This window comes from Lepidochelys kempii, chromosome 15 (genome assembly GCF_965140285.1).
Source record: "Lepidochelys kempii isolate rLepKem1 chromosome 15, rLepKem1.hap1, whole genome shotgun sequence".
NCBI classification, from domain to species: domain Eukaryota; kingdom Metazoa; phylum Chordata; order Testudines; family Cheloniidae; genus Lepidochelys; species Lepidochelys kempii.
In genome coordinates this window covers 29,526,447-29,547,693 of record NC_136394.1, presented here as the reverse complement: position 1 = coordinate 29,547,693, position 21,247 = coordinate 29,526,447, and the positions used below count along the sequence as shown (strand labels likewise).

The window sequence follows — 21,247 nt, the reverse complement described above, 5'->3', positions numbered from 1 at the left end:
CACCCAGCTTCCTCCAGTAAGAGGCCAGAGCACCCCATGTACTCACGCCCGGATATGTCTGAGGGTGTAATCCCGTTTCAGATATTTGATGTTTTCTCGAATGGCTGATCGGGAACCCTCCTCTTCTTTCAAGTGTTTCTCCAGCCATTCCACCACCACCTGGTTATTGTCCCAGAGATAGCCCTAGAGAAAACAACAAGAGCATCTTCACATACTCCTGGGAGAGAGAGGGGTCCTACAAAGTCATCTAATCCACCTTCTTTCCAGTGCAGGATTACTCCTGATTGTACTGTCAAATCCAGTTTTAGAATATCCCAGGACATACAACCTTCTCTGGGACACTATTCTTCATACCAACAGATCTTACCCTCACATATCTTTTAAGGCCCATGCAGGTCCAGAAAGCTGAACCAGTTATGCAAACGATGTGATGCCTTAATTTGCATAGTAGGTGAATATGCAATGCATCATTTGCATAATTCTACTCCCTCTCCCAAAGATTCCCTCCCACTCCCCCGAGCATTACTGTTCTGTCAGGTTTCTTCCTCCCATTTAATATCCCCACCCAGACATCTGGGCTAGTTTCCTCCCTCCCAGATGTATTGGTTTGCAGTTTTTCAATTGATTCTTGGTTTCTTATTAATTTATTTCCCCACTTTTCCTATTCTCTTTCGATGGTTCTGTAACCCCCTCACCTCCCATCCTTACTGGTATTTGCAACTCCTCTCTTCTCAGTGAATTTCATGAACATGCTCCACATTCCCTCTTCCTGATCATTAAGGAAGATGTTAAGTAAAACCTGAGCTAAACACAGATCCCAGAAATACATCACTAGACCCCTCCCTCAGCTCCACAGATTACTCTTTACTCTGGGTCAGACACCCAGTTGTCAGTCCGCATGACAGTGTTCATAGCTAAGGCCAAACAAATTCAATTGGGGGAGTAAAACTTTGTGAGGTTCCAATCAACTCCTTTATTCAAAATTGAATATCCCTGAATCTTACATCGAAAGTATCTCACATTCCCTCCACCTACTAATTCCATCATTTCATTAAGCACTTGAGTTTGTTTAGTGAAACTTATTCTGAAACTCATGTAGTTGACTGCTTAGGGTTCTGTCTTTCCCTAGATGGTTAGTGGTTCTATTTCTCTTTGTATTGGTTCTATTATTTTACAAGGGACAAAAATCAGACTTACAGGATAGTAACAGCCACAACTGTCATTAACTTAAAGTTGATAAGTCATGATTTAGAGAATTTTTATCTAAAGATAAAAAATACAACAAAGAAGCTTGAAGGCACGGGCATGCAATCTCTTCTTTCTCCACTGAGAGACACTGCTTCAAGATAAAGAGATCAACCATATGACTTCTTTTTTTGCACAGTTTTGTTTAAGTTTGATGATCCCTCGCATCCAGTGTAAGCCACCTGATCCGAAGAGACTGTGCTTGGATTTCAGTGGCCACGCACCATGGCAGGAACGTTACACTCAAGCTATGGAACAGCAACTCTGGTCACATGTTTCAACCAAACTCAGGAAGTCAATGGAGCATGTGCACGTGTGGGGAAGCACGGCAGGCTGTCGTTGGACAGTACTGGCTACACTGAGGAAACAGACTGCAAATCAGTAACATGAGAACCTGAAATAGCCAAGATGAAGAGATACCTTCACAGCTCCTTCCGTCTCCATGAACCAGCGGCGCAGCATGGACTGGATGTGAATGTTGCTGAGCTCACTGTCCGCATTCAGAATCTCCGTTTTCACTGCTTCCTCCAAGAGGAGGCGCCGCAGACGCCAGTATAAGAATGTGCGGGCATTCTTCCACTCAAGGATATCCTGGGGTGACGGAGGGAAGAGAGTTCAAAATTCAGGCTTGCAAAGGAAATGCTTTGGGGATGGCGGAGAGGAGGAAATAGCTGAAGTTCAGGATCCTGGTACACTCCATTTGTCTGGACAAATATTTGGGAGGGGCAGAGTGTATCCTTGCAATCTGCATCTCCAGAGAGATTCCCCCATTGTGACTTCCCCCTGCTTACAGACATGCTGCCCTTCTGAAAAGTAGCATCAGAATCAGAGGTAACACCTCTGCTGTTCAAACCCTGCAGAGACAGCAAGACTCTCTCCAGCAGCACAATGCAACTCCGATCACAATTTCTTTCCACATAGCACAGCATTCTAACGGAGCCAGACACTGGAGCCAATGGGGTTCTAGGTGGGTGCAGCAGGGTTCACTCCTGCATTAGGAGTTGCAGAGACTGGGGCCTCAGAGAGAAATACCAAGTCAGAAATGTCATGTCACGCAGCAGCAATCTACTCCCATGCTCCTGCCCATCCCATGACATGACAGGAGAGGGTCTCACCCACACCAGCCCGAGCACTGCCCTCTACAGTAATGAGATTTTTTTCTTTAAAATGCCTTGACCAGGTTTTCTAACGGTGAATCATCAGGGTTGTTACATTTCCCCAATATCGGCACAATGAAAGCTGAAAGCAAAGCGCTGTCGCTTAACTGTAATAACGCCCTTCTCGTGCATTCTTCCTGGCGTGTCGTGAAGGTCAGCAAACTGCACTGCCACCTGGTGGAAGATAGGTAACATGAGCTCTTCCCGAGCTTTCAGCTGCTTCTCCAGCTCTCTGTGATCCTCTTCTAGGAGTTCTGGGGTACCTGTTATTCCAGGAAACAAAGCATGCGTCAGTCTAGATTTGAGTTCAGTTACCTGCAAGCCAGGCAGTAAGAGAGCAGCAAATTTTAAACTAGGAACAACCAAGAAAGGGTTAACAATTCTCCTTTAAAAAAAACGAAAACCGAAAACCCATGGACTTAACTACGGTACTAGTGACCTTAAATGGGAGTTTGTAGTTTATACACTGCCACAAATGTGCATGGCACTCTACAGAAAAATAAGGCACTGTCTCTGTCCCAAGGAGTTTCCAAGCTAAAGCTCTGCCTAAACAGACCATGTGAGTGCTTGAGTTTGACATACAGCATCTTTATAGGTTTCAGAGTAGCAGCTGTGTTAGTCTGTATTCACAAAAAGAAAAGGAGTACTTGTGGCACCTTAGAGACTAACTAGCATCTTTATAGTTTCCTAAGGTCTTAGAAACAAAAAGTAACTTAGAAGAAATAACATTTGTAGAACTGATGATTGTTCTCTGAGGGCGCGTGTGAATGGGGTGAAAAACATAGACAAGGCACTATGAACACAACCCCTTAGAGAGATTAGTATTAATTTATATTTAAATAGTACGGAGTGGCCCCAATCAGGTCAGTCACTGTCCAGGATTCACTGTCAAAAGAAACCTCCACTGGCACCTAAACAGGATTTCCCAGATGGTCACAGCAGCACCATTATTTACCCATCTCCAGAGTTCATGCCTCATGCTTTAAGGGAGCAACGTAAACTGGAACTAAAGGGGAAGGGGGAAACAAATTCTCTTCTTACCCAGCTGTTCAACAAGTCTGGCATAGACTGAATCGATTCTTCTCATAGTCTTTATCAAATCCTTCCTTCTGAATTTAATTTCCACTGTTCCTTCAGCCTCTAAAATGCCTCCCCTAGAAAGCACGGAGGTTTTGTGATGTCAAGTTTGGTACAGTGGAGATGTCTATATGGGGAAAATACATTCTGGGAAGACTTTCCAGTTTTACATTATTTTCAGCAGAAGTGTTGTTCTTATTGTTACAGTACAGAGGGTGTTTAAATTCAAGGATTAAGAGCAAAGACATAGGAAATCTGCAAGGGTTTCCCTTCCCAAATCTGAGCTTTCTGCAGTTTTCTCTTTCTAGCATTTTCTACTATTTGCCCCTACATTCAATAGTTATCACCAAGTATTCACGAAGATAAAAGGAGGGACATTAAAAATAATAAATATATTTAGCTCAGCAATGTATATTGTTGGAGGACCTGTTATGTAGAATATCCAGCAAATTGTGCTGTGAGAGTCCAACAATTTGTAGCTGTTGGCTCATGAGTTTGGCCGGTTAACAAATCTCAACTGTTAATGAGACCGCTGCAAATGAGTCTATGAACTCATAAAGGAATCACATAAGGGGCTTGTATTTCCTCTATAACGTGCCGTACATTTTGGGGTGTTCTATATGTATTATTTCCAATAATAATGCAGGTTCTCTCCTGGTACTTGGAAGATCTGAGCAGATCACAGTTACAGAGTTGTAGTAGTATAGTTTTAAATAGGACACTAGATAGGTATTGTTCAGACTTTTCACAATAATTGCATTCATGACGACTGCCCTGCTTGAAAGTGAGGCAGAAATGTGGGTGAGGTGATATCTTCTATCGGACCAACTTCTGTTGGTGAGAGAGAGAAGCTTTTGAGCCACCCAGAGTTCTTCTTCAGGGCTGGTTCAGTTGGTCCAGTAAACACCTTGTCTCTCCTATATCCTGGGACTGTCATGGCTATAGCTACACTGTATAAAGAAGAAATGTGTCTCTTTTCCCAAGTGCAGTTTAGTTTTCTCCTCCACCTCCATGGGCTGTTGGGAAGGTTTTATCAGTGAAAAGAACATCATTCAAAGGCCCAGGCACATGGCATGGAGAATACACGCACTTTACGAGCACAGGAAAAGGAAGGTCACATTTTCATAGACTCTCAGATTCCAAGGCCAGAAGGGACCACTGTAATCATCTAGTCTGACCTCCTGCATAGCACGGGCCAGAGACCTGCCCCCAAATAATTCCCAGAGCAGAACTTTTAGAAAAACATCTGGTCATGATTTAAAAATAGTCAGGATTGGAGAATCCACCACGACCCTTCGTAAAATTGTTCCAATGGTTAATTACCCTCACTGTTAAAAATGTACCCCTTATTTCCAGCCTGAAGTTGTCTAGCTTCAACTTCCAGCCATTGGATCATGTTATACCTTTCTCTGCTAGATGGAAGAGCCCATTATTAAATATCTGTTCCCCACGTAGATACTTATAGACTGTGATCAAGTTACCCCTTAACCTTCTCTTTGTTAAACTGAATAGATTGAGCTCCTAGCACTATAAGGCATGTTTTCTAATCCTTTAATCATTATTATTGGTCTTCGAACTCTCTCCAGTTTATCAACACCCTTATTGAAGTGTGGACTCCAGAACTGGACATAGGATTCCACAGTGGTCACACCAGTGCCAAATACAGAGATCAAATAACCTCTCTGCTCCTTCTCAAGGTTCCCGTTTACTCACCCCATGATCACATTACCCCTTTTGGCCAAAGCATTGCACTAGAAGCTCAGGTTCATTTGATGACCTACCACAACCCCCACATGTTTTCAGTTGCTGCTTCCCAGGATCGAGTGCCCCATCCTGTAAGTAGAAGCTACATTCTTTGTTCCCAGATGTACACAGTTACATTTAGCTCAGCTGTATTAAAACACATGTCATTTGCTTGTTCCAGTTTACTAAGCAATCTAGATCGCTCTGATGGTTTTGGGCTCATCATCCTTGTCCAACCCTTAAAAAAGCATGGATGGACTGAGGAGAAACTTAAGCCAAAGGCTATGGAAGAATGCCTAGAACAGTAGAAAGTTACAAGGGAAGTACCAGAACAGGAGACCCCCCAAAAACTCTGAGAAAGATATTACCTACCTGCTCTCCTTGTCTGCATAAAGCTCCATGTACACAGGGTTGATTGTTGGATCAATTACTACCCAGGACCCTCCTCTTAGCTCGGCATGTGGGGGGATGTAGACAAGAACAGGCTGTTTAAACTGCCTGAGGCTATCAACAATGTACGCACCGAACTTCAGCACCTGATCGTACATGTCTGAAAACCAAGACCTTTATGTTATCAATCATTTCTGGTAACGCCCTCTGCTCTGCGGAGCTACAGGGACAAGCTGTGGGTTGGGGACACATGCCAGGGAGAAGCGCCAGGTTTAATACTTCACTCCCTGTCCCTTCTCTGGACCCCTGCACTCACCTCTACTCTACAGTGCCCGCCTCTTCCAGGTGCCACCCTGCAGCCATCCCAGTTGAGGATGCCCAGCGGTTTGACCCTATAAAACCTGCTAGATTTCTCACGTAAGCAACCCAACACACTTCCCTCCCCGACAGACTGAGCGGGCTGCCTCCACAGTAAAAAATAAACCAAACCAAAGACACCCCAGCCTGCAGTGTGACACTCATGCAGCCCTCCCGCCCCCGAGCCGTCCGCCCTTGCAGCAGCCGCCATGCAGGAAAGCTACGGAGGAGGTGACTCTCGGAACAGCATCACAGAGTCAGCATGCTCCTGGGGAACCGCACACTCCTGGAAATAGCAGCAATAAAGGGGACATGCTGAGCTCGCTCAGGATCCCCATACTCCACAGAGGGTCATGTGGGATCACAACCCGGCTCTCCTCCCTGACTCCTGTTTAGCGAAGAGCGAATCACCTTTCATGCCACCGGAGAATCCCCTCCAGTTTGCAAAGATCAAGAGAGGGAGCCGCTCTCGGTCGAAGTCCCTTATAGCCTGGGCAGTTTTAAAAGCTGAATCTGGGAACCACACCTGCCCAGCCTGCTGGACTATCTGAAAGAGAGCGAGCAGGAGTGTTCAGTTCGGATTAGATCCCTCTTGGCAAACGAGCCTGGTAGGTCGACAAAGTTCTGTAGTTGGAAGGTTTAAAACCAATGAAGGGACTGAGGGTAGTTGATTCCACCCGCCTGAAAGAGGAGGCAGGATGGAGAAGCCAGATCCACACAAAAGGGTCATCCAGAGCAGGATTTTCTTCTAGCTTTACAGTATGAAGCATTGCCACTGTACATATATTCACGCTCCCCAACGGTTTCCCAACATACCTTTGCTTCAGAATCCAGGTTTGCAGGGTCAGCTGGTATTGCCATCTCCACAGTCCGGGTCTCCACCGCTACCACACCAATGGGGATCCCTCCCAACCTGCAGAGAGCCAGGGACCAGGTATATATGTATATATGTGTATATATAAAGTCTGCTGCAGTTTCCACGATATGCATCTGATGAAGTGAGCTGTAGCTCACGAAAGCTTATGCTCTAATAAATTGGTTAGTCTCTAAGGTGCCACAAGTCCTCCTTTTCTTTTTAGGGACCAGGTCAGTTTCTCAAGCAGAGATGAATTTTCACTTCTAACAAGCTGACAAGTTCAACTGGTCTCCATGCAAGGCCAGGGGGCTTGCTTTCCCCACTGCTCAATAGAACAATGTAGGGGGAACACCACAGAACCCGTTCCCAGGAAAGCCAGTCCCCCAGGAGGGGACAACGCAGCCCCAAGTTAAAAAGCACCCTTGGCTGACAGTCAGCTACCTTTTATACAGATAGTTTAGTGCCTACTCCTGCCTGATTTACCACTCAGACAGGCGCACAGACTTCAGTGGGATTCTGCATGTCCAGGCAGGAAATGGCTCTTAGTGAGTACACTGTTAACAGCTGTGCTTTGTTGTTACCTTGCTCTGCCAACTACAACCGTCTGTGCCCAGGGCTGCATGATCTCTATGAAAGTGCCATGATCAAAGAAGCCGCTCTGCCAGGTTCCCTTAACAACTGTGCAATCAAACAGAGTGCGTAACTGTAAGGCTATTTTGCTGATCAGTTCACAATAAACTCCTAGTGCACATTATATCAAACAGTGGTAAAATTCTGCATACACAGGACTGGGAGGATTTTACAGCAACAAATAAATGTAGGATGGGGAGACAGAATGGAGTTTCCGCAGAAGGTCTAGGTTAGAACGCCCTTACTTACTTGGATGTGGTCTTCCTGCCAGCATCCATCTGGGGTCGTAGGGGGCTTTGGAAGGGACAAAATCAATTTCTCTTTCAATGGGGTCACTTGTAGCAGTAACAGGCACTGGGCTACGATTGTCCTATAAGAAGAAAAATCTCTAACCCAGTTTTACCAAATAGCACTATAAAAATCTGTTGGACAATGTTTGTTCCCACTTTACCCTTTACCCCACTGAAATGCTACTTAGGCTGTTACAGAAAAAGCATTAATCCAGACTAATTTCCTTACAGATAATTATTCTTCCGTACGGACAATATTTCACATTACTTTCTACAATGCTTCTAGTGCATTAGATGGTGTCAGAAACGCCTTCAAAAACAACTACAGAAGTAATTTCTGCACGTCAAATGGATTATAAAAAGTTGTTGGGTGTTTGTTTGTTGGTTTTAAACAAGGCATTACATTAAATAAAACGTCACAGCCAACACATTGCTGTCCCGTTGGAGCTACTCACCTTTGGCATATACGAAAGCCACTGTAAGATGGTGTAGACGCCCTCAAAGTCGTCTGGGACAGTCACATGGGAAACACCATTATTATGCATGATCTGCACGCCTCCGAGCTGGTTATTGGATGTGTAGACCTCACGCCCCAGGACCTAGTTAAAGTTATAAATAGAAAAGATTATCACCCCTAGAGTAAAGTAGCTGTAGACCTTATGCACACACAAACTTGTGCCTGTTTAGTTAAAACCAGTGCAAACCTGTGTGTAGACATGCTTATTATGGTCTAAAAAGTGGCTTATTTTAGTTTAGTTTAAACCTATTCTTGACTGATTTAAGCTAAACTTTGGTTTTGTAAAATAAAAGTGTCCAGACCACCTTTTGCATTGGTCTAACTAAATGGGTTTAAAAAAAAAATCTCTTCTTAATTTAAGCTGGAGTAACTCTGCAAGTTCATACACCTGCCACGCTGAACTAGCTGACTGAGCAAGGCTCTGTCAATGCCAGCTCTGCCAATGACTTGCTCTAACCAATTTATTTGAGCATAAGCTTTCGTGAGCTACAGCTCACTTCATTGGATGCATACTGTGGAAAGTGTAGAAGATCTTTTTATACACACAAAGCATGAAAAAATACCTCCCCCCACCCCACTCTCCTGCTGGTAATAGCTTATCTAAAGTGATCACTCTCCTTACAATGTGTATGATAATCAAGGTGGGCCATTTCCAGCACAAATCCAGGGTTTAACAAGAAGGTCGGGGAGGTGCGGGGGGGTGGTAGGAAAAAACAAGGGGAAATAGGTTACCTTGCATAATGACTTAGCCACTCCCAGTCTCTATTCAAGCCTAAGTTAATTGTATCCAATTTGAAAATGAATTCCAATTCAACAGTCTCTTGCTGGAGTCTGGTTTTGAAGTTTTTTTGTTGTAATATCGCAACTTTCATGTCTGTAATCGCGTGACCAGAGAGATTGAAGTGTTCTCCGACTGGTTTATGAATGTTATAATTCTTGACATCTGATTTGTGTCCATTTATTCTTTTACGCAGAGACTGTCCAGTTTGACCAATGTATATGGCAGAGGGGCACTGCTGGCACATGATGGCATATATCACATTGGTGGAGGTGCAGGTGAACGAGCCAACAGGAGAGTGGGTTTGTGGGGGGGGGTGGATTTGTGCTGGAAATGGCCCAACTTGATTATCATACACATTGGAAGGAGAGTGATCACTTTAGATAAGCTATTACCAGCAGAAGAGTGGGTTGGGGGGAGGTATTTTTTCATGCTTTGTGTGTATAAAAAGATCTTCTACACTTTCCACAGTACGCATCCGATGAAGTGAGCTGTAGCTCACGAAAGCTTATGCTCAAATAAATTGGTTAGTCTCTAAGGTGCCACAAGTACTCCTTTTCTTTTTGCGAATACAGACTACACAGCTGTTACTCTGAAAAATGACTTGCTCTGTGACCTTAACAAGTCTCTCAACCTTTCTATCTCAGGAAACACAGGCAAGTTGTGTATGCATCAATGTTTGTAGAGACCTTCAAATGCTGTGAATCACTTGTAATTCCCTTACTGGTCTCTTCTACACATATTCCATGAATAACTCATCTGGTTTAAACACCTATCACGTCCAGAGTACTGTGGAGTTTTTCTATGTGAAATATTAAGTATCCATTATGGAATTTTGCAGGTGGGAGACAGCAAATGTTTCTGGTTCCTACAAAGGAGAGTGATAATTCAGCACAGGAAAGGACAATTTTCAGGGGAAAATAGAAGTGATGGGTGACACTAAACTCCTCGTTACCTTATTTAAAGCACTAGCCCCAGTGAGGATGATGTGGGAATTCTCCACCTGTATCACTCGCTGCCCTAGCCTCACCAGGTAAGCGCCAATTCCAATGGCACGACACGTCACCTAAGAGGTGCAGACAAGGAAGACAAAAGTTACTGACGAAAAAGGGCTACATAATCATGAGGAAGAATCAACAGAACTCTACATTCTTTTCTACCAACCTGGAAGATAGGTAATGAAATGGCTGCTGCTAGTCTGTTTCATCTAAATGATACGCCATTACCACAATCAAAGTGACCTAATGAAGACTGAACTCTGACATTGTATACAATAACCTTGTTGTTTCGCTCTGGTTTCAGGTTTCCAGCTGATAGTGTCTAGTTCTGGTCAATACTCTGTTGAATGTAGCATACCACTGGCATTTTAGGCCAGAAAATACATCCTAAGCATTTCACAGCTTTAGCATACTTCATCTGAACATCAACAGCTAAGCTGGTTCATGGGGATTTCATAAATATTTGGCTCCACTTCACTTGGCCAACCCTGAGCGGCCTCATCCTGTGTGGCTTTAGAAGCAAATGCGACAGGCGCCTCATGTGCTGGATAAGAGTGAAGGAGAATGGCTCATAAAATCAGCTAACGATTCCAAAAGCCATACCATGCTAATGGTCACAATTTCATCATAAGCAATGGAGGACTCCCCAGCAATGGTACCAGATGCTCTCAGGTTCTCCACACCGAACCCTTCATCTTTACCGATGATATCGGTTAGGACATACCTGTGGGGAAGCAGAAGAGACAATACAGAGCCAGAGAAGACAAAAGACCTAGTTTTCACAAGGGGCTTGCAGGTAAGGCCTGGGACTCTGGCACAGGAGACACCGTGTGACCAAGCGTGAGGCACTTTGCCTCTCTAGGCTGCAGTTTCTTCAACTGTGAAAGGGGACGATACTTTCACTGTCTCACAGGGGTGTGGTGGGGATAAATCTAAACACCTGACAAGTCCACGACACTGGGTACATGCTCTGGGCAGCTAGCTCCGTGCACCACAGTGGCTACGGTGAGTGTGCTGGCTTGATCAGAGCTCGGCGGGGAACTTACACCTCCAGCTCACAGTGTAGACGTACGCAGGGACTTGAATAAAAACCCACTCACCTGGACTCTCCTCCTTCCTCTACATGCTCACAGTGCACAGAGTTCACAGAGCTGATCCTTGTGTAATCCTGTGGCGTCAGGTACAAGTACTTGAACCCCTTCCAATAAAGCGGGAAAGAATTAGCTGAAGAAGCTGCTTGCATAGCCATTAAATACACTATTTTCAACAGGCGCTTGCTACTTGCAAAAGTTAACGTCTGGTACGATACAAGCATAAGCAGCTTGTGGTGCAGTTTTCACTGATGGATAGTTTAAAAATCTCTTTACCTTATATAGAATAAAGCTGCACTTGTATTTTGCTAATTTAAGTTTCTAAAGCCCACAGTAATGTATGCATTTTATAATGCATACACACACACTTTTATATCGATATACCACCTCATTACACATAACACACTGATACAGCATCACTAAACTGCAATAAAATGTATGCAAATGCCCACTAGTGGTTAAGAGAATAAACAGAAACCCTTAAATTCATTGGGTAAAATTTTCAAAGCATAGAAATTACTTAGGGTTCTTAAGCCCTAACGTCCCATTCGCTTACAATGAGTTAAGCACCTTAACTTAGGCACCAAGCTCGCTTTTGGACAATAAGACTTCAGTCATTTTGGGAGTTTTGAAAATTTTGCCCATTGTTATTTTAACTGTAGGGTTATTTTTTAGCCTGGACTGCGAGACAAAAAGAATAAACCTAGCTTTAGACCCAGTGATGAGCCGCCAAAATCTTAACAGCTGGTTCCCTCCTCATCCCACGAGGGGGTCGTGGCACACCCCTGCCCCCCAGGACCTCGACGCCCCCCCCCAGGACCCTGCCCCATCTACCCCCCTCCCCTGTCCCCTGACTGCCCCCAGAACCGGGCAGGAGGGTCTCATGGGCCACTGTAGTGGGTACCCACTCCGCCCCTAAGAGCCAGAGGAACCTGCCGAGGCGAAGTGGGGAATCCCGGCGGTATTTACCTGGGGCAGCTCCCCGGAAGCATCCAGCAGGTCCCTCTGGCTCCTAGGGGCGGGGGAGCGTAGCTAGGGAGGGAGGCGGGGGAGCAGCCACTCCCCCCACAGATCACATCAAAAGTGGCACCTTAGGCGCCCACTCCCTGGGTGCTCTGGGGCTGGAGCCCCCACAGGGAAAATCTGGTGGGTGCAGAGCACCCACCGGCAGCTCCCCGCCCAGCCCCACGCCCGGCCCCAGCTCACCTCACCTCCGCTCCGCCTCCTCCCCTAAATGCGCCACCCCACTCGGCTTCTCCACCCCACCCCCCGGCTTCCCGCAAATCAGCTGTTCGCATGGGAAGCCGGGGAGGGCTGAGACGCAGGTGGCAGCTTCACGCTCAGGCCCAGAGAGGCGGAGATGAGCTGGGGCGGGGAGCGGTTCCCCTGCCTGGCCGCCACCCCACGGGTTACCTGCTGCGGCGCCGGCGGCCCTCCTAGCAACCCCTGCCCCAGCTCACCTCCACCTCCCTGGGCCTGAGCGCAAAGCTGCCGCCTGCGTCTCAGCCCTCCCAGGCTTCCGGCGCGAACTGCTGATTTACGGGAAGCCTGGGGGGGGGGGGGAGAAGCAGAGCGGGGCAGCACGTTCAGGGGAGGAGGCGGAGTAGAGGTGAGGTGAGCTGGGGCCAGGCGCGGGACGGGGAACTGCCGGTGGGTGCTCTGCACCCACCAAATTTTCCCTGTGGGTGCTCCAGCCCTGGAGCACCCACGGAGGTGGCGCCTAAGGCGCCACTTTTGGCCAGTGGTTAAATTTAGAAGCCCTTTTAGAACCAGTTCTCCCTCCCAGGACAACCAGTTCTAAAAGGGCTTCTAAATTTAACAACTGGTTCTAGTGAACTGGAGCGAACCGGCTCCAGCTCACCACTGTTTAGACCCATGCACAGCACAAAGAACCCCGAACCACATGCACAGAACTGACCATCGGCCACCCAGAGACCAGTCTGACTCAACTGAGCCTCTACAATCAGTCCACTGAATTCTCAGGCTGCCCCTTCTCCTGCGTCCTGCTTTGAGGGGCATTTTAGCGCCACCTTCTGGTTTCCTGATCCAGTTAGTGGGTTCACTAGACACCGCAGAGATGGGCTGGAGGCAGATCCCACAGCCCAAAGGTGGCAGCCAGCAGACAGGATGTAGATGGAGGGCACGTGGAGGTGGGGGGACCTGCTCGTGAGGAGAGCTCTGCAATTGGACTTGTGTATTAACCCTGTATGTTATCAAATCCCATTTAATCTCAGGACTGCTGTTGCATCTTTCAACCCTTCTTATTCCCAAATTGCATCTTTCACAGAGCGGGTTTTTTCCCCCCCCCCCACTGTAGTGAGACACGTGCACCTACCTTGTAGGGATCCGTGGGATCCACCCAGGCTACCTGGAACATGTGCTTTATCTCATCTGCAAACCCTATCCGTGCCCCACTGTTTGCTGCAATGTAGATCTGTGGGATGCCTTCCGAGCGAGCCAGCTGTGAAGCTCGCAGGAAGAGCAGATCCTCCTCGGGCCCAAAGGAGCCAATCTTGTAGGTGATGTCATTGCTGATAACAATGATGTCTCGGCCTCTGGGATACTCAGGGGTTTTCAGCTTCATTTTGAAAGCAACCATCCCAACCTGCTCAAAGAGATATCAAGTCACAAGGGCAAGTTTCTCGAGAGGAAGTAAATACTAGTTGTAGGCTACACTCTGTCACAGATTAATCAATGGCTCTGCATACACACACAGCTTCTACTCCCAACACCATTCTCCGAACTTTAAAATGTTACTCAGGTTGATTTGTTCAACCTGCAGAAGTTCAGGCTTCTGATAAAGTGGCTAGAACACCTGGGAAACAGTCAGTCACAGCTCAGACAGGATTCCCTAACCATTTATGCGATTCAATTCATTCCTCCAAGATGCCACACAACAAACTCTGCACAGCATCTTGCAGCGCAGGAAGAAGGGCTCCACTTGAAAGTGATGCAGCCAAACTAAAAAAAAAAGCCAATGAAATAGGCAGGGCTTGGAAAATTGTCCCAACACCTACTAGTCTAAGGATTCAGTCATACTGAGAAGCACCTGTGTCACCACACACCTGTGAGATAACGGAACAAACTGCTGTGCACCATTTATTGGGATTATATTTACTTGTAACGGGTCAATCAGCTCTCTACATAATGCGTTCGACAGAAGTGCAACTTACATCTCTTCCTTTCATTATTCTGTAACTAATCTCTCTCTCTGGTTCCACTCCATTCTCTCTCTCTTTTCCTTCCTATAACAGATCACGATGAATCTTTTTCTGTGTTGCCTTTGGTGTCTGTTTCCTTCTCTCTCCTTCATCTCTCTTTCTCCCCCACACCTCTTCCCTTCTGTTTTCTGTCTTTCCCACTCCCACACCATACCTCCCCAGCTCTACACTGTCTCCCACCTACTCCCTACTCATTTTGTTCATACCTCATTTCCTCCAGGTATCCTGTTCATCTCCACCAGCTGCCCCTGGGAATCCAACACTAACTCAGTGTAGGTTAGAACATCTTTGGGGTACATTTCTGTAGAGCCCCACAATTTAAAGAGAACCTGCAAAAGAACCAGTTAAGAGAATTAAACACACACACACCACATGAGACAGAAAGCATGTGCTGAAGCGGTTCAACGGCTACTGCTGCACCACAAATGAACATCCAATTAATGATATTCTAGTTATTTAAATAAAGAGGGGACAAGAACAATTGACAACACAGCTCAGCTTTGTTTCTTGTTGTACAGGACATTCTGGTCCAGCTCCTTAGCTGGCATTCCCCCACTGAAGTCAGCAGAGCTGTGTCAATTGTACATCAGCTGAGGATTTCCTTAGAAAACACTTAACATAAATGAACCTGTTTTTATGCTAGTTGGGAGTAGAGAGGGTTCACCCCTCGGCCTCTCCCCCCCCAAACAGGAAAACTGGAAATGGAACTAGGAAAGGAAAGGAAATGATGGGAATATTTCCAATGGCTACTTAGCAGGACTTACCTGCTTGAACATTTCAGGGAAGTCATACACATAGGTAGTGCCTAGCGACTGTGCCTGGAAGCGCTTCGATTGGAGCAGGTCCTTGGTAACATATGGTGTGTTGATCAGCATACCATGCTGCAGCCCTTGCTTATCCCCATAGGAGTGAAACATAATCTAAAGGGAAGGTCGAGAGTCAGTTCCCCTCCCACGCAGGTGACTTGTTCTTTACAAAGTTAATGCACAATCCCTCAGATGTGAGGTGCGGAGAGTGGTTTAGAAATGTTAGATCAGTTAGTATATGACAACAGCTCTACACCTTCAGTGATAACGGGATTCAATATAAAACAACAACGTATCCAGCTTGAGTGGGGAAGTCACAGACGGTATTGTAATAAAACTAGCAGTGTCTGCATGCACCACTGCCCTCTGCTGCTCGGAATCAGAACTGTGCAACTATGTGTTATAAGACCTACACTGCTCAGAGCCGGCAGCAATCCTCTTTTAGCTTAAGTGGTGCTTTTGGAGCAGGAGGGTCAGAGTTCCGTTCCTGATGTCACTTGGAGGTTCCAAGTAGCTAGAGTGTGCAGCTGAATGACAACCGTGGCCCCAGACTTGTTACAATATTTTCAGGAATTGTAACACCTTGAGTGACAGCTCCCAGGCCCTGGTCGCCGTAACAGGAACTACTGACTCCAGCCCTAACAGGTGCAGAAATCCCTCCTGATGCTACCATAACTGAGTAACTGTACTTGCTCAACAATGGTAACAAGATCTGGTGAAAGGAAAGCCTGGGGAGAGAGAGTCTGAGCAGAGAGGAAAACGCTTTCAGCCTTTTTTTTTTTAAATGCACTCAGCACTAGCTCCAGTGTAAATCACTCACATTCCCAGTCCTGGGATCATTCACTTCTTTGTAGAGACTAATATCCAGGTAGTAGCCGGACTCATTGGTCAGGAAGAGGCGGATAGGAATGGCTTTGCCAACAGGAGTCAAACGGATGTTGATCTTCACTTCAGCTTGCAGGACCCGGAGTTTCCACAACCTGCTGCCGTAGCGCATCACCATGGAGCGGACAGCCTCCTCAATCTAGGGACACAAACGCCAGGCACCTGGGAATGCTTGCAGATGTAACAGGCAAATCTCAAATAGTTTCATTCAGTGAAGCCGATTAGTCTCATGACTACGTAACACCACACTCTTGGCCGTAACATGGCACAAGTCTAAGCCCAAGAGCATCTTCCCCCTGTCCTGATCCTTTTCAGCTTTCACACACCGACATTTTAAATGTGTACCAATGAGAAACTGCTAGGCATCCCCCTTCCCTGGCCCTGCACCACCACCTCCCTGCTCTGAGCTCCGGTATGACTGCAACACCCTCCTAGTCCCTCCAGCTGAGTGCAACTTGGTGCTGCCAAATGTGTTTGCCCGACAGGAAAAAAAAAAACTGGTTGTGTGAAACAAGTTACCTGTTACTGGTTGTGAGAAACAAGATATGGAATCTCAGTAACTGGAGGTTAACAGCAGGTTAGACCAACACCTGTCAGGGATGGTCTACATAACAGGTAGTCCTGCCTCAATGCAGGGGACTGGACTAGATGACCTATCGAGGTCCCTTCCAGTCTTACACTTCCATTTGTTCTCCCTCCCTCCCTGCTTCTCGGTTCCTGACAGCCCAGAAAGCAAGGGTCCACTGATCCCCTGGCAGTGGTGGGCAGCCACTCAGTACCACTCACCAACCATTTTACATGAGCATTCCTGCAGGTCTAAGTTTAACATACTAGTTCATTCCTATGTTGGCGGTCTCAGCATCTCCCCAGCACACGGCACCTCCACCATGAATGCACAGTTAGAACAGGAGGCAAAGCACACAGCAACGCAGCCACATGGAGGTGTTGGGAGTCTGAGTCCTACAGCTAATGGAGTGGAATGGGGGAGAGGGTGGAGGGAGAACAGAACAGCAACAGGATGGTCACTACTTGGGGGAAGAAACATCTCCCATCCCTTCCAATTGCTGCCCCTATAGCCAAACCTACCACGGTGAAAACTTTGCATACAGGAAAACATGTGGCTGTTCCATTTTTAGTGCCCATTAGAAGTGAAAAAGGAAAGTTATGATTTGTATTACCATAGCGCCTTGCAGCCCTGGTCACGGACCAAGATCCTGGGATGCTAGGCGCTGTACCAATACAGACCAAAGAGGTGACTGCTGCCCCAGAAAGCTTGTTCTCCACTTCAACGAAGCTCACCTTGGACGGATCCATGACGACAGTAGGCACAAAGTTGAGGAAGATATGGTTACAGTCAGTGCGGACACTGGTGTTGCTGAAGGCCACTTCCAACTCATCCATTGCTTCCAGGAGTAACCGTTCACCCTCGTTCTGCAGGTATTCAAAGGAGGCCTCCTAGAACAGGGCACAGGGCAGCACGTGAGCTGGGAATGGACAGCAAGTGGCAATACCGCCACAGGTAAGACAGAAGCTTGTCCCTGCCCGAATCAGGCTGGCGAGCAAAAGCACAGCCTTAGCCTCCAGCTGTAATACGGAAGTGTAGCCCATGGCCGTGACAGGGTCAGAGCACGGCATTGGCACCTGCAGTCTCAGTGTGTCACCCTCCTCTATTAAAAAGGAGCAGAGCTGCAATACATTCCTTCACAGACACAACTGGGCATGTAATCCTGAGCTTCTGGCAGGCCAACCTTCGGACTGGCAAAGTTTGGGCACCCCCCAAAGCAGAAATGCCCCACACCCTAGCTATCCTAGATCGCAGTCCTTAAAGCCAGAGTAAAATAACAGCAAAGAAATCATAGCTTTTCCCACTAGGTGTTTCTGAACACTATCCATTCATGCTTCAGCAGCTTTGTGAAGGAAAAGGTGATCTCTGAGAGAAAGTGACCTGGTGGTGAGGGGCTATTTCAAACCTGTCTCCAACTGGTTGTGGCCAGAAGGATGGACTTGGGGCTAAGGCACTAGACTAGGACCACAGATATTGGGGTTCAATCCCCAACTCAGCCACAGATGCCCTGCATCAGCATGGGCAACTTATTTCAATCTCTGTGCCTCAGGCTCCCCAGAGGATGGCAAGCGGTTGTAAAGATAAATTCATCAACGCTTGCGAGACACTACTAAGATGGGGGATGGAAAGTGTCATGGCTGGCCAGTAGTTTCTACCACATCTAGCCAACGTGTTTCTGCACCTCAGAACCATCCTCACAGCTGGTCCCCTTCTTGGCAGCCACAGCAGACTGTCTAAAAACAAGTGGCACATGCCTATTCGGAGAAAGGGGTAGGAATATACCACAGGCCCATCCCTCCCTGAACAACACTCTTCCAGAGAGCTGTACAGGTCTGGACAAAGCAACAAAAACATGGTGTTAATTTCAAGTCACAGCAGAAAGGAACGCAAAGTCCTTTTACCTTAGTGATGAGATCAGAGTGTCTTATAATGGCTCGTATGAAAAACCTGTAGTCAGTAACTTCATTGCCCTCTTCCACTTTGGCAGCTCCTAGATACAGGTGCATCCTGTGGTTGGCACAGGGGACAGCAGTCAGGTCAAAGTTACGCATCCGATTCAGCTCCAGCTGGAAGGCCAGGGCTGGTTCCAAGTGCCGATAAATGCGGTCTTCTGCAAACTGAGTGCACGCCAGAGAAGAGAGCAAACCTCTGTTTGACTTTGGAATAATTTCATTATTTCTAGAGCTGACTTAAGAGACATCAAACAGTAGAATCAGACAATGAGCCTTACCTCATCTCTTGCTCTAAATGTAAAAAACTTTGGAAATTCGCTCTACAAAAGGAAAAAAAGACACATTAACAAAATTAACTCAGCAATGGCATTAAATACAGACAGTAGACTCAAGCAATTCTCACCTGTACTAGCAAAAATGGCATTTAAACACAACACAGTGAAGTCTCCCCCAAAAGAGGAAGAGCAACTTGTAACATCTTTGTTTTGAACCCATCCCACCCCATCAAAAAATTGAGTTGACAAAATAACATTCACATTTTATATTAAGAGTACCCTCATATAAAGAGCAACACAATAGATATGTCAATCTATTGTTACAGAGGCTAACAGGTTGCTTATAACCATCCATAACACCTTCTACCGATGTCCTTCTTTTATCCCTCTAACACATACTACTCGTGTCTGTAACAGGCTTGTAAACCTCTAGCCATCATTTATTAGCCTTTAAAAACTACATGGAGTGTACCTTTAAAAGTGTGACCAAAATGATACTGCAACTCAAAGCCCTCTCCCTGCTCACCTTCTGCACAATTAAAAATGTGATTCTCCGGAGGCCACAGTCAACAAGGATGTTTTTCTGTATGAAAAAACAGGAGCCAAGCATCATATCACCGGCAAAGCCTTCATGTGCCCAAGGGGATTTTAAATCATCACCCCCAGGAAAACAGACAACTCTGACAGACATTACCACTAACTCAGCAAATGAGAGCATTAGACATGGCCTGCCAGGAGGGCTGAAGTGACAGCTGTAGTATGTCGGGTGAGCATGTTGTACAGGAGCTGCACCCCAAGTTTACAAGCAGAATAGTGTATGAGGCACAAGACCTTCGACTGAGCAAAGGTTCTGAAGACTGGCACCAGCTCCTCATCCTCAAGGTGGCTGGCCCATCGGATGGCGGTGTTCAGGATGTGGATGGGCTCCTCTTGGACGTTCTGAAAACAAGACAGTGAGGTCAGTCCCAGAAGCATTCACGCTGCATCTCCAGAAGGACGCGACCAGATATCCGCCTCACCTTATTGTCCTCTTCTTCGTAGAGCGTGGATCGCGCCTCGCTGAACAGGGGACTCTCTGAGGGTGGATCGGCAAAGCAGGAGATCACTTCATCAAAATTCCTGGCAGAATCCAAACAGGTTGTGGTGGATAAGTCAGTGATTGTATCAAGCTAGAGAAGTCCTTACACACAACCCACCTGATACAAAAACCAACAGCCTTGAACTATGGAGAGTGTTCCCTGAAGACAAGCATTCAGCAGGGAATTGGGAGTGTTCCCTGAGGACAAGCATTCAACAAGGAGTTGGGTACCATCAGCAGCAAAGGAAAAACTTACCTGTGACTCAAGGAGACTTGGGTTCAATTCCACAGACTCCCTCTGTGACCTTGGGAAAGTCACGTGTTAACCTAGCCTCCTCCAAAGTTCACAAGGGTGTGGTAAGGATTAACCCATTAAATGGCTGTGAGGCACTCAGATACTATGGTGGTAAGGGCCGTAAGGACCTACACACGGACAGGCAAGCACTCCAGAAGAGTTACAAGTTACAATCTGTTTAACAAGTGTTTCCATGAATTAAAAAAGCAACAGTTTGCCTAAGTGAATCATCATCTCCTCCCGCTTTGAGTGTCATGCTGGAAACATCTTCTGCAGCTGCCTGATACTGAGCTTTGGCAAGATCCTTTGAACTCAGAGCATTTCTTAATGGTCAGACTGAAGACCGTGCAGCACAAAAGTAAACACTCGCTTGTTTTGCTTTGGTATAACAGTGGTAGTACTGGGTTAGCATAATGGAGGTGGTGCTTGGCTAACACTATGTCTTCGATTTATTCCCCGCCCCCACCCCCCGAGTCTTCCCTCCATACCTTGTGAAATCTTCAAATCTGTCGAAAGCAACCATGGCTCCCATTCTCTGACACAGAGGAGAAAAGCCGCTGTCCATGAACAGCTCGGTGCTATGCCTGGCTAGGTCAGGGTTTGATACGCTGATCGGGATAGACATTCTGTACAAAGAACAAGAGAGCAGTTAGATAGGACATGGATACAGGTAATACGCATGTGATGCAAGGAAACAGCTTATCTAGAATTCATGCTCATTTAAAAAAAGAGAATACCTGAATAAATCTCCCTCTCCCTCCTCTTCCCTCCCCAGAGTTGAGGTGTCTAAAGAATCCCATCCACACTGCCTCCTTAGCCACCAGTGTCTTGTTAAGGTTTCCTTTTCTTTGCTCAGATCAGACCTAGTGACAACTATTCAGTGAATTTGTTTAAAATTTGCAATTTGTTTAAAAACCCTTCAACAATCACATCAAGCTCACTGCAAAAGCACTCTGTTTGACAGGCCCCGGGGTTTCTGGGGAAACCTGAGGGTAGGTGGTTTTAGGGGCAGTGAGATGGGGTTTGCCGATATGTTTTTCC

At 46.5% G+C, this 21,247-nt stretch overlaps 1 protein-coding gene across 7 annotated transcripts in view; it reads right to left on the bottom strand.

Moving 5' to 3' along the window:
• ACACB (acetyl-CoA carboxylase beta) overlaps positions 1-21,247 on the bottom strand; it is a 68,027-nt gene that overhangs the window by 2,000 nt on the left and 44,780 nt on the right. For 2 of the 7 annotated variants that reach the window (XM_073313681.2, XM_073313683.2), the window contains exons 28-51: positions 20,695-20,832; positions 19,853-19,952; positions 19,665-19,772; positions 19,360-19,416; positions 18,837-18,878; positions 18,508-18,723; positions 17,341-17,496; positions 15,977-16,180; positions 15,115-15,270; positions 14,557-14,679; positions 13,465-13,734; positions 11,139-11,236; positions 10,642-10,762; positions 9,996-10,106; positions 8,201-8,344; positions 7,705-7,825; positions 7,407-7,503; positions 6,786-6,882; positions 6,381-6,516; positions 5,595-5,772; positions 3,444-3,556; positions 2,511-2,665; positions 1,666-1,836; positions 47-183 (exon numbers count right to left, since the gene is read on the bottom strand). In XM_073313681.2, the coding sequence (XP_073169782.2) occupies positions 47-183; positions 1,666-1,836; positions 2,511-2,665; positions 3,444-3,556; positions 5,595-5,772; positions 6,381-6,516; positions 6,786-6,882; positions 7,407-7,503; positions 7,705-7,825; positions 8,201-8,344; positions 9,996-10,106; positions 10,642-10,762; positions 11,139-11,236; positions 13,465-13,734; positions 14,557-14,679; positions 15,115-15,270; positions 15,977-16,180; positions 17,341-17,496; positions 18,508-18,723; positions 18,837-18,878; positions 19,360-19,416; positions 19,665-19,772; positions 19,853-19,952; positions 20,695-20,832 (3,249 nt within the window). Of the gene's footprint in view, positions 1-46; positions 184-1,665; positions 1,837-2,510; positions 2,666-3,443; positions 3,557-5,594; positions 5,773-6,380; positions 6,517-6,785; positions 6,883-7,406; positions 7,504-7,704; positions 7,826-8,200; positions 8,345-9,995; positions 10,107-10,641; positions 10,763-11,138; positions 11,237-13,464; positions 13,735-14,556; positions 14,680-15,114; positions 15,271-15,976; positions 16,181-17,340; positions 17,497-18,507; positions 18,755-18,836; positions 18,879-19,359; positions 19,417-19,664; positions 19,773-19,852; positions 19,953-20,694; positions 20,833-21,247 lie in introns of those variants that run through there. The other 5 variants (XM_073313682.2, XR_012155175.2, XM_073313686.2 and 2 more) reach the window with 5 other exon arrangements.